The sequence below is a fragment of the Aethalodelphis obliquidens genome, unplaced genomic scaffold (assembly GCF_003676395.1).
Source record: "Aethalodelphis obliquidens isolate GAN/ISIS:26980383/991018 unplaced genomic scaffold, ASM367639v1 scaffold4, whole genome shotgun sequence".
In the NCBI taxonomy this organism is placed as follows: Eukaryota; Metazoa; Chordata; class Mammalia; order Artiodactyla; family Delphinidae; genus Aethalodelphis; species Aethalodelphis obliquidens.
Window position 1 is genome coordinate 7,353,631 of NW_020837948.1, and position 15,739 is coordinate 7,369,369.

General features: G+C 40.0%; 2 protein-coding genes across 5 annotated transcripts in view; one reads left to right on the forward strand and one right to left on the reverse strand.

Moving 5' to 3' along the window:
- The window catches only part of AFF4 (ALF transcription elongation factor 4), a 93,223-nt gene extending 83,908 nt beyond the window's left edge, over positions 1 to 9,315 (forward strand). For all 4 annotated transcript variants that reach the window (XM_027097819.1, XM_027097809.1, XM_027097799.1 and 1 more), the window contains 2 exons: positions 524 to 744; positions 3,460 to 9,315. In XM_027097819.1, coding sequence (XP_026953620.1) covers positions 524 to 744; positions 3,460 to 3,587 — 349 coding nt within the window. In that variant the 3' untranslated portion in view covers positions 3,588 to 9,315. The remainder of the gene's footprint in view (positions 1 to 523; positions 745 to 3,459) is intronic.
- Positions 9,316 to 9,880: 565 nt separating this feature from the next.
- LEAP2 (liver enriched antimicrobial peptide 2) lies at positions 9,881 to 15,667 on the reverse strand. Its single transcript, XM_027097873.1, has 3 exons — positions 10,849 to 15,667; positions 10,491 to 10,630; positions 9,881 to 10,183 (listed from the first exon to the last, which is right to left on the reverse strand). Exons 1-3 carry the CDS (start codon positions 10,903 to 10,905, stop codon positions 10,147 to 10,149), a joined length of 234 nt encoding a protein of 77 aa, XP_026953674.1. The 5' UTR covers positions 10,906 to 15,667; the 3' UTR covers positions 9,881 to 10,146.
- Positions 15,668 to 15,739: the final 72 nt, after the last annotated feature.

A 15,739-nucleotide genomic window follows, 5' to 3' on the forward strand; every position in this document is an offset into this window, starting at 1 on the left:
GATTGCAGTTGATTGAGAAAGCTGTTCTTCTTTGTCAGCTCTGAATAAGTTGGTTAAACTAGGAAAGTACCAGAAATTATGGAGTTCAAAATAAGATGTTTCCATCTACTACCACATTTTTTTGTGCGTTAGTTGTTAATCCAACCAGCTTTCTATGAAACAGTTGGAAAGTACCCAATTATTTGCCCAAATAGGTGGAAAGTGTGTTGAGCTGGGAGTGAGATGATGTAGCTTCTAGGTCTTGGAACCGCTACTACTAAGGTATATGACTTCCTCACTTCTTTCCCATCTTTTGTTCTGTTGCCGTTTGTTAAAGGAAAGAGTCTAGATAAAATGATAATTCGCAGTGGTCTTCAGTGAGCTAAGTATTTATTTAAAAGAAATTGTACTTCTCTCGAAACTCTTCTAGTTTAAAAGAATCTTTAAATTTTAAAAGTCTTCATGTAGGAAGAGCCAGTAGTACATTGATTTCCTCACATTCACCATATTCATATGAATAAACTTCCTATTTCTCTGTGTGTAGCAAAGCTGCTGGGATGCCTTCCCCTGTTTCTCCAAAGCTGTCACCAGGCAATTCGGGAAATTATTCTTCTGGGGCCAGTAGTGCTTCAGCAAGTGGTTCTTCAGTGACCATTCCACAGAGGATCCACCACATGGCAGCCAGCTATGTTCAGGTTACATCCAACTTCCTCTATGCCACCGAAATTTGGGACCAAGCTGAACAGCTTTCCAAAGAGCAGAAAGGTAGGGAGGTCTCTGGAGAGAATCTGAATGATGGAATTGTTAAAAAGAGCTTTTATGATATAATTAAGTATAAGTCTCTGGTATGCATTTAGTTTATTATCTAGTCTAGAGTTAATGACAATCAGTTTGCTGATTGCCATTGCTTATCAATCGTGAATATACTGAATTCAGTCAAAAAATACCTTGTACTATAGTGGTGACACAAACTAAACAAAAAATAGTTTTTGGTCTAAGACAAATACGCCTTTATTCAGGCAAATTTAATTACAGCTTATACTGTAAAAGTAATAAAATGTATATTCTACTCCGGGATAGTTAACAGTAAATTTGGCTATGGGCATAGGATTACATCCAGACATCTTGTACATATGAGATGTTTAATATATAAGAAAGCATGTTCATATTGAATTTTTAGGTATATTGGAAGAAACTTATATGATGAAAGAGACTACAAAATAAATAGACGTATAACATTCTTTAATATTAGGTCGTTTGAGGTCTTGCACCCTGTTTGTTATCTCCAAAACTAAGGACACTGAGAATTAGAAAGTATTAAGGATCTTTGGAAAAGAACAAGATAAACACCATCTTATTTTAGTAGATGTTTTTAGTAAATATGTGTGTGTAGCATCTATTCAGGCAGTTCCTTTGTAGAGAAACACTTGAAGTAGCAAATCAATCAAGTGTCCTTTTGTCACAGAGTATATTTAAATACTTATAGCATGAACAGGTAATCAGATGAAAATGAAAAATTCCTATCCCTAAAGAGGGATAATAGTGGGAGAAAGGTAGAAGGGGAACCCCAACATGCAATAAAAAGTTGTGTTTTTGAAAACCTAATTTGTTTCTAAAATTTTAAATATTGTCAGTGCTACTCAGGAAAGGTTACAAAGCTGAAATTCTTCTTAAGTCATCCCTACTTTACATTCTTCTCCCTGATGCCAGTTTTCTGGCATCATTCTTCCTTTCCTTTCCCTCCCTCCCTCCAACCCTTCCCCCCTCATTTCTTTCTTCTCTCCCGGGCTCCTTGCTTACACACTTACTTGCCTGCCTGCCTGTCTGCCTACCTACCTATTGTGTGGCAGTTTGCAAACATTGACTAAAGGAAAGAGAATGGTATAATGAACCCCATGTACCTTTTACTCAAGTTCAGCTTCAGCAACATATTTTGCTAATCTTGTTTTATCTCCCACCCTTGACCACTCCCCACTGCCCCCCGTCCTACTTTTCTTTACCCTGTGTATTTTAAAGCATGTATCAGATACGACATTTCACCTGAACATACTTTGGTACGCATCCTTAGGTGATAAGGAGTTTTCAAAAACATGACCGCCATGCCTTTATCACAGCCACCAAAATTAACAATAACTCCTTTATGTCATCTAAGACATAGTCTCCCATCAGATTTCCCTATTTTCTCAAATATGCCTTTTTTTTTTTTTAAACAGTTGGGTTTGTTTCAAACAGGATCCAAACATTCATTAATCAGTCTCTTAAGTATCTCCCTCTTCTCCACTTTTTTTTGGGGGGGTGGGGGGGCAGGCATGCCATTGATGTCAAGGAGAAACTGCAGCATAGCATGTGTCATAGTCTAGATTTGGCTGATTACTTCTTCATGGTACATTTAGCTTGCTCTTCTGTCCACCTCATTTCGTTCATGCTGATAGTTATATCTTGAGACTTGATTAGATTCAAGTTCATTATTTTAGATAAGAACTTTTCATAGGTGTTACTCTATATTTCCTATTACATCATATTACGAGGCATGTAATGGTTATCCCTTTTTTAGTGTCAGTAAGATTTGACCATTGGTTCATTCAGATGGTGTCGGCCTGACTCAGTTTGATGTTAAGATTCCCTATTAAACTTTAACTTAGGCTTTTAGCATCCATTGATGGTCATCACCTACATGTGCTATTCCATTAGGAAACAGAAAATTCATCAGGAATTTATTAGCTGGAATTCTATAAAGAAGATTCTTTTCTCCTCAGCTGTTTGATTACTTCTTATCTTGTTTAAGTATACTGAGGTCTTTGTCATCACTGCACATGTAAAAACTCTCCTTACTGAGTCCTACATCCGTCTTCTTCCAAAATTGCATTGGGATCAAATGTCAGGATATTATCATTCCTTCCTCCTCTCTGCACCCTGCCTTACATGCACATCAGTCTGTATTTGTTTGCATAGGAAGAATCCTTTCATTTCTGTCTCTTACATTTTTAAACTACTGTCTAAAACATGAGATTTAATGTATCAAAGTTGTATGACATATGATTATAGCAGAAAGGTTGTCTAACCTCACAGTGGCTCTTATCGGGAAAAATGCAGATAACATCCTCCTTTTTTGTACCACTTGCTTCTTATACAAAAACAGTACGCAGAGAATGTTTTGAGTCATAGTACATTGTAGAATTAGGTCTCCATTTTAATAATGTTTGCTGCATACTAGCAATTTCCATCAGTGACATTTTGTTTATATGTGTAACTCTTAATTCCTGACCATATAGTCTTTTAAAAATGTTTCGTGACTTAGGGAAAAAATATAACTTGACAAACTATGGGATGATTTGTTTTAAAACACAAAGAGTTATTTTAGTGCAGGAGGGAGTGCTTTTTACTTTATATGAATAGCATTTTACAGTCTAGACTAAAAACTTTATAAAGCACTTATTTAAAAGAGTGTGCATCATTTAATAAGTGTTTTTGGTTTTCTAGAATTCTTTGCTGAACTGGATAAAGTAATGGGTCCTCTCATCTTTAACGCAAGCATCATGACAGACCTAGTTCGTTATACCCGGCAGGGACTGCACTGGCTTCGCCAGGATGCCAAGTTGATATCCTGAACTGAACACATTCTTGTTGCCTCTGATTTTCTCCACAACACTGTGTCACATCACGAAGGAAAACTGCCATAACATACCACCTAGTCGACACTAAGAATGAGGAATGGTTTTCTCCTCCCTGGTTCATGTGTTGTTTTTTATAACCCAAAGCCATCATGTAGTTTGACCCCTTCAATATTCCCAATATGAAAAATTATTTAAATGCTTTTAAATCTGCAGCACGTTGATAAGCTGGTTTCAATGATCTGTAATAAGATTGAAATTTCAGTTGCAATTCATAACTAATCAGTTGAAATTCTATTTATTTTAATTTTTTTAAGTGCCCAGATTGGGGCTAGTTTAAAACTTAGTTATTTCTGCCTATGAATTTACTCTGTTGAATATTTTGTGTAAATTTAATGTAGGCATTTTTATTTATATACTTTGGGAGCTTTGTTACCTAAAAATAATGTCTTTTTGTGGTAACTCTTCTAAGAGTAAGAGTTGGTTCATCTAGAATGTGGACATGTTCTTTCTACACCTACTACCTGATATTACTTCAGATCTTAAGTACAATTTTATTATTGCAGAATTTATACTTAGTATTAAGGATATTCTTCTACACATGAAAAATCACTTAAATATGAGAAGATGGCGTTCTACATGGATGTAAAAGGAAATGTGTCTGATTTGGTATGCATTATTTCAAGAACTGTGAACATGTGTTAATAACACTATAGCAATCACAAGGTGACTATAACTTGCATTTAATGCATTACAAAAGAGGGCAGGCAAACTTTCTAGGAGAAGCATATCATGTGAAGGGTTTCATAAAAGGACAATCTTGAACCTTATGGATTTTATTAAAACCATGTTTTTTGTTTTTTGGGGTTTTTTGTTACTAATAATTTGACACTTAACTGAAACAGAATAAGTTACTGTTGAACAAAGGATGATCTAACCCCTGAGCGTTGCTGCCTATATCTCTTGCATTGATGATGTTTGTAGGGTAAAATCTCTCTTCAGAATTCTAATTTAAAATTTTTTTCCCACACTAGATTGTGATGCTCTGATAGGAGCATTCAGTGACTGATGTAGGAATGGGCTGGAGCTTTGGTGTGTGTGCTTTTGCTATACAACTTAGAGCTCTAATGCCTGATGTAGAGATGATCAGTTTCTCCTTTTAAACCTGTCTTGTGTTTACTACCTTTGTATTATGAAGGCCCTCATCAATGATGTATGTTTCTGATGGGATCAGAAAATTCACACTAGAAAAGAACCTAACTTGGTTCAGTATGAATTCTCTTGGGAAGGGGAGGGAAGCAGGGGTAGAGCTTGAGAAGCCAGCTCTGTAAGAGTTGTATATCAAAGTACCTTTCCCTATAAGGTGCATATAGGAGTCAAAAGTGAGAAATATACCTTCTATCTTTTGTTTTTAGTGCCCCTATCATGTCTGGTGTGCCTTAAATCTTACCTTTAAATGAAGGGTCTATGGATTGTTTACAGATGAAGTTTTACACTAGTTGCAGATCACCCATATGGTTGGTATTCTGTAGTAATAATGTTAAATTCTCTTTCCTTTTCAATCGTCCTTTAGGGTCACATAAAGATTAATTCTTTCAGAAAAGCTAATGCTTTGGTACATGACTTAGTCTAACCTGTTGGGTAATGCTGCTTCAAAAAATAGTTTGTCCTTCTCCCAATTTCAAAAATGAATCCATCCAATCAGAAAAAAGGATTGCCCTGCTATTTATAGATGATTGCTAAGGCTTGAAATGGGAAAGAAGGGATAGATAATCTCCAAGCCCAGTGGTATAATGACTCCTCTGCATCTGAGTCTACAGTTACTTATGAAGCTAGTGAACTTTCATTGTCCTGTGGCCTCTATAGAGCTTCTTAATGGTTTTGTACCTCAAGTTGTTTTTGCATATCACTGAAGATTCAGATCTCCAAATTATGCTGAATTTAACAATTTTCCCTTGGAGAAATTGCCTCTGATACCTTGCTAACTTAATCTTAGTGTGTTTTAGGAACAGTTTTCCTTAAGAGGACAGCTTCTCAGTGATCGTTATTCAGTAAGAAACTTGCCACAGTTAATCAAGTAGATGTTTGTCCTGTTCTTCTCTGATTTCTCTGACTCTGATTCCTTAATTTTCCATGATATCTTAGAAATGGAAAAAGTATCCTCTGAGCTTTTAGACTTCCAGCAACAGCAGCCAGTGGGGCACTTCTGAGTTCCAGTGTGTTCTAGTCTCTTGTGGGTCCTGAGAGGTAGCAGGAGCATTTCCCAGATCACAGTGATAATTTGTTAAAGCAGAATTTCCTGCATGTTTTTTGGTGCTGTGGTAAAGTACTCTCTCTCTAAAACTGTGTTAATTCTTGGAAAATGAATTTTTATAAGCTTTTCATTGTTGAGGGTTTTTCCCACCAGGTGGTAATGGGCAATGGATCAAAATCCTTTTCTAAATAATTGAATTTTCAGTGTAATAGTCTCTGGAAACACCACTCCCTCTCCTCTGTGTCCATCTCCTCAGAAGTTCTGTCTGTCTTCATCTGTTCCAGCACATACTTTGCACTCCTTCACAGGCGACCATTCCTTCTTCCTCAGTAGGTGTCTTCAGTGTTCTCTAACTATTTACAACTGATTTTGACAAATAGCTAAAAACTTACTTAGTCTGAGACTTGTATTTAATATAGTTAATTATAAAAATAGCAGCTATTTAAAAAATTACTCTGTTGACTGCTCTAAGACCACACTTGTATGCCAGGAGGCAGTAGCCTACTCCACTGGACTCTTTACAGGCAACCAACGAACATACTATGGTGGATGAAGTTGTCACATGGTATAGTCTTGCCCGGCCTAGGCTGGGCTGTGGGGAGCACTCCCCTCCAGGTGATTCAGGCTTCCTCAATCCAGCACAGGTCCGGTCTGGCTGGGGAGGATTCAGCCCATTTCTTGCCTCAGTGCCACCTTTTTCTGGGCAAGTAGTTAAGAACTGACTTTATAAGCAATGAGTACTTCAGATAAATTTACAGCTGTAGTTGCTGAAGAGTAGAGAAGGTTGAGCATCACTAGTTTAACTCTCCAATGTAAAAGCTGTCTAGAGAAATGTGTGCACGTGCCCACACATGCCTGTGCTCTGTGGGGCTCTCATGCTGGTGGACCCACAGGCATCTGGGTTGCACTTTGAGCGACACACTTATGGCTTTATTAGGTTCGCTGTTGTTGTTGTTTTTTAATTGTTGTTTGTTTCTTTTCATTAAAGAAAGGTTTAATCAGCTAGATCAGACAGCATCATTTTTATATTTAATGACAGTAACTTCGAGAAATTACCTTATTGAATAAGCTTGCATTGTGAAGCAAGAGCCTACAAAACACACCTGTTCTAAGTGAAATCTCTGGCTCTGGAGGCCAGCAGCACTCTGCGGAGTTTCAGCACAGCCCGTGATCGCTCCAGTCAGTGATGCCTAGTTGTGTAGGGGAGAGGTACGCTGTGCACTCTTATAAGTGTGAGGGTATGCGACTTTGGATTTTAAAATTATGTACACATACACACTTTATATATATGTATGTATGTATGTATGAAAACATGAAGTTAGTTTGTCAAAAATGTGTGTGTTTAGTATTTTAGCTTAGTGCAACTATTTCCACATTATTTATTAAATTGATCTAAGACACTTTCTTGTTGACACCTTGAATATTAATGTTCAAGGGTGCAATGTATATTCCTTTTAGATTGTTAAAGCTTAATTACTATGATTTGTAGTAAATTAACTTTTAAAATATATTTGAGCCCTTCCGTAGTATAATAGGGCTCTTACAGGGTGGGAAGGATTTTAATTTTCCAGTTGCTAATTGAACAAAAGGGCCTCATAATGTATTTTGAATTATAGAAGTTTGCCTCTGGGTCCCACGAACATCTACTGGGAATGATGCTTTAGGCAGATTGTGATGATTTTTTATTTTTCCTAAATAAATTGGGAAGCAAAACATTTCAAATCCATATAGATTCCTATAACTCATATTCCCTAATTATGTGGAACACAGATTTCATTTCAATTTCATGTATCTATCTATGTCTTGGAGAGGCAAACTTTTTTCCAATAATAAATAATATTGCACATCTAAGGTTGCTATTCAGTAAAATAAATAGAAGAGATAAGTATTGAATGACTTAGAATATGTAGTGACAAGAGGCCAAATTGTTCATGTTTGTGAGCATATCTTTCACATATTCACTAATAGAGAAATTCATTTTAGACCCCTAGACCCTGTAACTAAGCTGGCAAGTGATAGGAAGTAAGTTATTAACAGTTGGTAAAGCAGATACAGATTCTATTTACTCGAACCATATGGTTAATTAAAAAGAACTTACAGTCTCCAGAAAAGCGAATGGAAAGAATATCTCAGTCTCTTCTGTTTGATAGAATTTGGTCACAGAATAAGGCATTAGAGTTAAGTCTAAACCAAGTCTTACAATCTTTAAGCAACCTAAAATAGCAACCTAAGTAATCGTCATATAATGAAGTTGACTTTCAGGAATGTCAGCTTGGACCTCTCCTTGCCACCATTGCTCGGCTAAGCATAAATTCCCATTTTTAAAAAGAAACAGCTAAAAAGCTCTCTAAATGAGCATGGGGAAAAAAGCTCTCACCCAGAAATTCTAGTAATATTCAGTTTTGACCTCTTACTGCTTCCACATAGGGTTTCTTTTCAGGTTTTATCCATTGGAATTTTCTACCTGCTGTGTTCCTCTCTGGAAAATATCTATTTGGAAATGCTGCCTTTCAAATCAATGCCATGATTATCCATACTGTTGAGTTTGTTGTTGCTGTTCAAGAAGTGTCCCCATTTTACAACTTTATGCACACACCTGGCAAATAATTGACATGAGCATTCAGCAGTACTGGGGTCGGGGCGGGATGGGACGGGGCTCACCAACAGAGCTGGCCCAGGTGGTAGTGCCTGAAAAGGCATCACCTTTGAGGACCGGATGTAGGGTTGGTAAGCACAGTTATGAAAATTTCTATCTAGCCTCCGTTTTGAATGGTTTTAAGAAATTTTGTATATGGAGGATGGAAATACTTATATATTTATTGAAAATCCTTTTATTTGAAATTAAAATTATTTGGTGAATAATGGTTTGATATTTGGGGAGGGTTTTGGAGGGGAGGTAATGCCGCTGATAAAAGCCTTGTTGATTCTGCAGAAAGGTACTGTTAGTGTCTGATAGAATGCCTTTGTTTTGTACATGATCCAAATCTTTGTTTTACATTTCTTTTATCCAAAATATTTAGGCATCTGACATTTTCAACCAAAATTTCAATTATATACTGTGATTTTTATTTGTTGTAATACATTAAAATTTCAGAGGTACTTTGGGGCTCAAAAGCTAGGATTTCTAAGTCAGTATGTGCATTTCACATAACAAAGCTGTTAATGGTGAGCAAAGTATTATATACTAACTAGATTTTTCCACATCTGTATAGTATATTATATGTATTTTGTGGTATTGAGATTATAGAAAGTTTAGAGTGTCAAACATGCGTTTAATGTGTATTTTTAAACAAATTTATGGCAATTAAAATATTTGGAGACAAGGGTATCACATTTCAATTTGTAAAGATCTTTTTAACTCTACTGTGTCATTAAGATGCTTTGTATAATGCCAAACCATAGCTGGAGAAACGAAGTTTAATAAATATCAAATAGATTTTCTGTATTAAAGTTTATAAACACTGCTCTCTACACTTCTTCAACTCCTACTTTGCCCTTTTCATGTAATTTCTGTTTTGTATTTTAGGGTCCAGTGCTACTCTTCTTTAAAAGTCTGGTCCCATCAGTCCAGGTCTTAATTTCTGATTATAGAAATTCTGAACTGGCTGGCCATGGGTCCTTCTGCATAGATCAGAATTCACCCTGCTCCAACAGAAATCTCATACACATCCTTTTTGTTATTCTTCATGGCTTGGGCTTTTATTGTTTCATTTTCTTCCAGTTCTCTGTTCATAGACAAACTAGGGCACATCGTCAGGTACTGAGTGCCAGTATCGCCTGTCTTTTGACACCTCACTGAAATGTTCTTTACGTGGAGTGAAGGGTTAGGATCCAGGGCCATAGTTTATGAACTTGCCGAGGTTAATCACTAGCTATTAGTAAACTTTTGCCTTTAGCCTGCCATTGTGTTCTTTATTTCTTCAAGAAATGTTAACTCTCACTGCGCTTTCCGGATTGAGAAGTTAACACATTATTAGGCCTTGCTGGGTTTTCTATAGTATACAAAATAAATCCTTCTTCCCCTCAAAAGCATGAATTCCAGGCTGCCAGAATTTCAGTTTGAGACATTTTATAGTATACATAGAAAAATAAACTCTTAAGTTGACTAGTTATGCTTATCTGCATATCAACATTGTAAGAAGAAACGGAGACCAATTTAAAGCATACACCTGTCTTTAAACATCTAAAAACACAACATTGCTTTACTTAAGTGCCTCCAACCAAATGCAGTTAATCAATATTCCATAGAACGGAGCATTGTTGTAGGTAAGTGCTGTCCTCTTTTCCCCTGGTGTATATACATCATTCCTGGGCCACATTTAGGGAACAGCGTCTTTTTCTAAGGGAAAAGAAAAGGTGATTTTTAAGACAGAGGTCTAGCAGTGCCCAGAGCCACGTCTACTGCATTTCCTTCCTCTGCTTGATATCCAATCTCAGGGTAGAGCGAAGAAAGGAAAGGAACTACTCTTTCATGGTACCTGTGTGGAGCCGTTCTTGGCTTTTAACTCTTGAGGGATTCTCCCCCGTGGAGCTCCCACCTCAACCCAGGCACTTTTCCACCCCAATTTTATTTTTAGGTCTGTGTATGTGCTGATCTCTCCTTTGCGCAGCTTCCCAGGCCTCTTGGGCCCAGGTTTGTGGAGTACCTGCATAGCCTTGTGATACATTCAGAATCATCCCAACAGGAGGCTCCAATGGGCCTGAGGGAAACCCCTCTCCAAAATGGGGTCATTCTCCTCAGCCTTCTCTTTGCTGAACTCAATTCTGGTATTGGGGAGCCATATACCTGTAGGACAAAGACAGATTCACCTCAGGTATGGAAGAGTTGAAGCCTTGCTGTACAACTTGGAATAATGATTCCCCCCCACCCCCCCGCCAGATACTGTAGACTCAGAGCAGAGGGTCCATTCCTCAGGACTGAGTCTGGTGCTCAAGGTCTGCTTACAGTTCTTCCACCACCACTACCATCCCCACCCACCCACGTATGTATCCTTCTCTTCTTACCTGGCCTAACAGCAATAGGCAGACCAGGAGTACTGCAAAGAGTTTGAGGTGCCACATCTCAGTAGATGGGATATTGGATCATGAAGGCTGGGGACAGTTCCCACTCCCTTTTATAGGTAGATCTGCCTCTTCTATGGTTGCCAAGTGAGATGGGGGCAAAGTTTATATTTGCAGTCAGGGTCAATTTAATAAGTTAATGTCTACCAGAGAGGAATGTGCTCAAGGCCTGCCTTTCAGGCATGTAGTATTTACTGATCCCTCATCTGGACTTTGAGTGATCTGTTGCTGGCGTGGACCTTTTCACCCATTTTGCCAAAAGTCAGCACTACCGCCTCCCCTTGAAAAGCCACGTGAAGCCATTGAGGGAGACCAGACACCTAGCCACGTTTTGATTCCAAAATAGCTTAGTGAGATCACTTTAGTCAAAACAGAATTCTAATAATGAGGTCTTCAGAAATAGTGTTGACCCCTTTCAGCCTTGTCTAGGAAAGCACTGACCTATTTTGTTACAGGCAATTGGATAAGGCCCTTATCTCCCATCTGTGGGAGGATACTTCAGCAAGCATGGTCTACAAGTGCCCCAGATCCCCATTTGTATAGATGGACTATCACCCTAATTATTTGTTCCACATCATCTCTGTAAAGAATGGAAACCCAGCTGCAGAAAGTTCAAAGTCTGGCCTACCTGCCATCTCTCAGGGGAAGGGCAATCAGGACTGACTGGTTGTTTCAATCATGGGTGAATTGAATGAATAAGTATAGGTTGACTTTGTTTCCTTTTTCAAAATGTGAATGAGGAGATAGCAGGGGCCCCTAAATCAGTGAGAGAGCTTGATGGTGGTGATAAACATTGTCAACCTTGAATTACTAGCTTTCTTGCCAGTAGCTGACTGGGCCTTTTACAGAGCACATCCTTCCAGCAGCCTCAGGGAAGCAGGCATAGGGCTGAGATCTCTCCAAAGCCCAAAACATTGTCACCTTAAGTAGGAACCAACACAAGTTTCTAGACCAAGAAAGAGCATGTACCTAAACCATGAGTAGTTATGGGTACCCATTAAATGACATAGACATTTTAATAAATTTGTGTGGAAAGGTGTGAATTCTGAGTAAGATAAATAGGACTTCAGATTTTCCTATAACCTGGAAGGAAAAGCCAAGAAGACAAATGCAACAAGATTTTTCTTCAGCCTTGTGTCTCCCTGAACACCTGGCTGTTACCTCTTCCCAAAGCCCTTCTCATCTTCACAGGTTGGATATGTGGTGAGGGCCTGCCTGTTCCCAAGGAAAAGTGGAGGAGATGTGGCACAGCTGAAGGTGGAACAGGACAGTCACGAATCCTCTTGCCAAGGGAGAAGAGGGTGGTATGGTGGGCCTCAGAGCTGGGATTGGGCGGGTTGTGACTCCACAGATCTGTCTGCTTGGTTCCAGTCCTCTCAGGACCAGGCAAGGCCTGGAGGGAGATACCACTGCTTGCACTTAAGGAACATTGAGAAGCAGAACTATGCCAAACTCACCTAAGCAATCTTGCAATTTTGAGACTAGTCAGCTGTTCCTTCCCTTTACTCCTGAGCTTTGATACAGAATGACCCCAAGTAGGGGCTTAGCTAGAACTTTTGTGGGGTGGGGAAGAGGCTGTGTGGTGACCTAGTGAACACTGGGTAAGAACACAAATCTGATTAAGTGAAAGACTGAACAGCGTGATATCCTAGAGCCAGTTGGGTCTGTGGACTGAGTGCCAGCCTCCTGTTGAGCGTAGACGGATGTGCCAAATGGGATTTGGAAAGTGCTGATTCCAAAGACAGATACTTTCTCCTAATCCTCCATTTCTGCCTTCCTGTATTTCAAGGAAAATCAAAGTAGCCTTTTGTATTAACTTATAAAGCCAATACGACAGCCAAGGATAAGGGCCTGAGGCTCTGGGCCCCCTCTGTGCGCGGGGAGAAGGACTATTCATCATCATGGGTGTGACAACACTGCAGAAGCCTTTGTAGCTCAAGCCTCTTATTTTTTTTTTTGGCCTCACCGCAAGGCATGCAGGATCTTAGTTCCTCGACCAGGGATGGAACTCGCGCCCCCTGCGGTGGAAGCACAGAGTCTCAACGACTGAACCGTCGTCCGGGAAGTCCCTTAAGCCTCTATCTTGTATGCCATCCCTCCTCCCAAAAGAAAAGATGCATTAGTTACTGCCTGTGGAAGGAATCACTGTGAGGGAGAGTATTTCATGTGTCTACAAACTCTGTAGTTGTTTTATTTAAATATGGAGCAAAATCAAACTTTTAAAAGCAAAGCAGCATCCAAACAGCATTAAACTGAAGTGACAGAAGTTGTCCACAGCCATCCCACATCCCTTGAGTAGCTGTGGCCTATTCCTGACATTAAAAAATAAAAATTGTAAAAGTCTAGGGGCTCTCTACAATCAAGTATTTTGCTGAATGAATCAACCCAAAGTACATGTTCCTTCCTCCAGCAGAAAGGTCTAGGCGTCCATAAGGAGAAATGCTTGGCTGGGAGGCAGGAGCCGGGGGCCCAGGTAGGGGAGCTGACCAGATGCCAGCCCTGCCCCTCTGGGCTTTAGTTTCTTGTTCTGTCAATGAGATGGGAGCATATCTCTGAGGCCCCTCAGGCACTGACATTTGGGGGTTCAAATGATTAATTTAGAAGAAGAAAGTGAGACTGAAGCATGTTTGATAGCTTACAGCTTGGAAACTCTGAATACAACAATACAAGTGTTTCTGAGGTTAAGTGCCTAGGGTGAAATGGGAGACAGAGTGTGTAGCTACATGAGCAGCTATCTGAAACACATTCCAGGTAGAGGGGAAATCATGAAGGGCTTGACAGTAATTGGAAACTTTTGCTGCCCCTGAGCAGGAGATGCCTAATGAAAAATGAAAGCCTCTGAAATGGAAAGACTTTTCCAGGTAAAACTTCAACAAAGGGTCAAAGTGTATTTGCTCAATTGCTGGCTAGAACTGGCACGGACTTCTGGGCCTGTATCTCTGGGACTCTGTTGGCCGACGGAAAAATCCCCTTTGCCGTATTCTGCAGAGATAAAAGCCCTTGTGGGAGCAAGTGCACTGCTGGGGAAAAGAAGGGCTAAATGAACACGGGATTGTGCCCCAGCAGCAGATGAAGGAGCCACACCCTGGCTGGAGGCTCCAGGTGGGTGGGTTATAGGCACAGAGGCCCACAACAGTGATCCCTCGTTAAGAGACTTCACCCATTTTCCTTTTCTTTATGGATTTCTACAGATAGAATAAACCATAAAATGATTCCAGATCCCATACATATCATGTACAGGAGCACTGAGATATAACTCATATTCCACACCATCCACCAGCCCCACACCACCCCCGCAGGACCCTGCTACACAGAGCTCTGGGTCTCCAAGCGTAGAGAGGGAAGCCCCTTGGTGAGGGACAGGCTTAAAGCAGCCTTTAACAATTTTATCCAAAAGCAGAAGCTTAGCAAGGGCTTATAGGACAGTCGTCTCCGTAGAGCACTCCTGGGATAAAAGGTTTCAGACCAAGAGGCTCAGTGCCTGGTCTGGGCTAAGAAAGGGTAAGTTTGATTTTGGGCTGCTATCTCCAAAGGACTCAAAAGAACCAGAATAAAAGTCTAAGGGTAAAATGAAGCCAAGATATGGGATAAGGAAGGGTGGTCATAGTCCCTAGGAAGCTTGGGGCTAAAACTGGAGGGAAAAAAAACCCAGAGATCAATGGCCTGTCAAGGCAGTGATCGATCCTCCCCTGGCCGGTGAACCTGTTCCAACTATGCCAGGTTAAGGATGCATTTATACCTTCTTCAGGCCCACAGCTTTCACCAGATTCTCAAAGGAGTCTATAACCCATATACGTTGCAGATCAGGCAGCAAGCCCTGGGAATAAACTTGGACAAAAAGCCAAACAGGAAAATTAGACTATGTTTGGTGAGACAAGAGTTTTCATCACACCGCTGTCCTTTGTTAAGCCTGTACCACCCTGCCAGACTCTTACACGCCACTCATTTCACTGTTAACCTCAGACCTATGGCTTTGTCTTAATACATCTATTTGATGAATGCGAAGCTCACAGCTAAGGAATGAGGGTGTGATAACACATTGAGGAAGCAACAGTTAAAGGCTATGGGCCCAAGTCTGTCAGTCTCAGCTGTACCTCCTTCTCCTGCCTCACGATCAGTGCCATCTTACTGATTTTTGTTTTGTTTTGAGGTAGTTTTGGTTCCTGAAAGGCAGAAACAATCATTAGAATAAGAAGGAAAGACACAGCCTGGGCCAGATGCTGGCTGCCCTGTGAAAGTTGCTGCTCTGGACCAGCAGGAAATCTCCTTCCATACACAGCTAAAAACCACTGTTAGCAACCTGGTACAAACACAGCCAGCTTGCTGACCCCAGCTCTAGAGGCAAAGGGGTCACCTCACCCTTTACTTTCATAGCTGACTTCTTATCATGTGGTACAGCACAGCTCTAAGAGCACAAACTTTAGCGCTCTACCATTCACTAGCTGTATAATTTGAGGCAAATTACTTAACGTCTCTGTGCCTGTGTCCTCATCTGCAAAATGAGTGTAATAATGATACTTCAAAGGTAGTTTTGAAGGAAAAAAACCCAAAAAACCAAAGGTAGTTGTGAGGTTTAAAAGAATTTTTTTGTGTAAAGGGCTAAGAAGAGTACCTGACACACTGTAACTACTAGATTTTATTGTCAGTATGTAAATAGTGGGCAGGGAGCCAACATTACCCACAGTCGATGCCATCCACGACTGTTCAGCTACAGGAGTAGCTGCAGCTACATTCTTGTAGGTTATGGAACAAGGAGCGAGCTACAATCCTTCACCAAACTCAGACTAGCCAAAACCGTTCAGGACTCATGCTGGGGAGGGGAATTCATGAACTT

What these genes read in the sequence shown, in the direction of transcription:
- LEAP2 (XM_027097873.1), bottom strand. Translation starts at nt 10,905, where the DNA reads ATGTGGCACCTCAAACTCTTTGCAGTACTCCTGGTCTGCCTATTGCTG. An exon ending in GCCTATTGCTGTTAGGCCAG is followed by an intron (nt 10,631 to 10,848) that starts GTAAGAAGAGAA and finishes TTTGTCCTACAG; the next exon opens with GTATATGGCTCCCCAATACC. An exon ending in TGTATCACAAGGCTATGCAG is followed by an intron (nt 10,184 to 10,490) that starts GTACTCCACAAA and finishes CTTTTCCCTTAG; the next exon opens with AAAAAGACGCTGTTCCCTAA.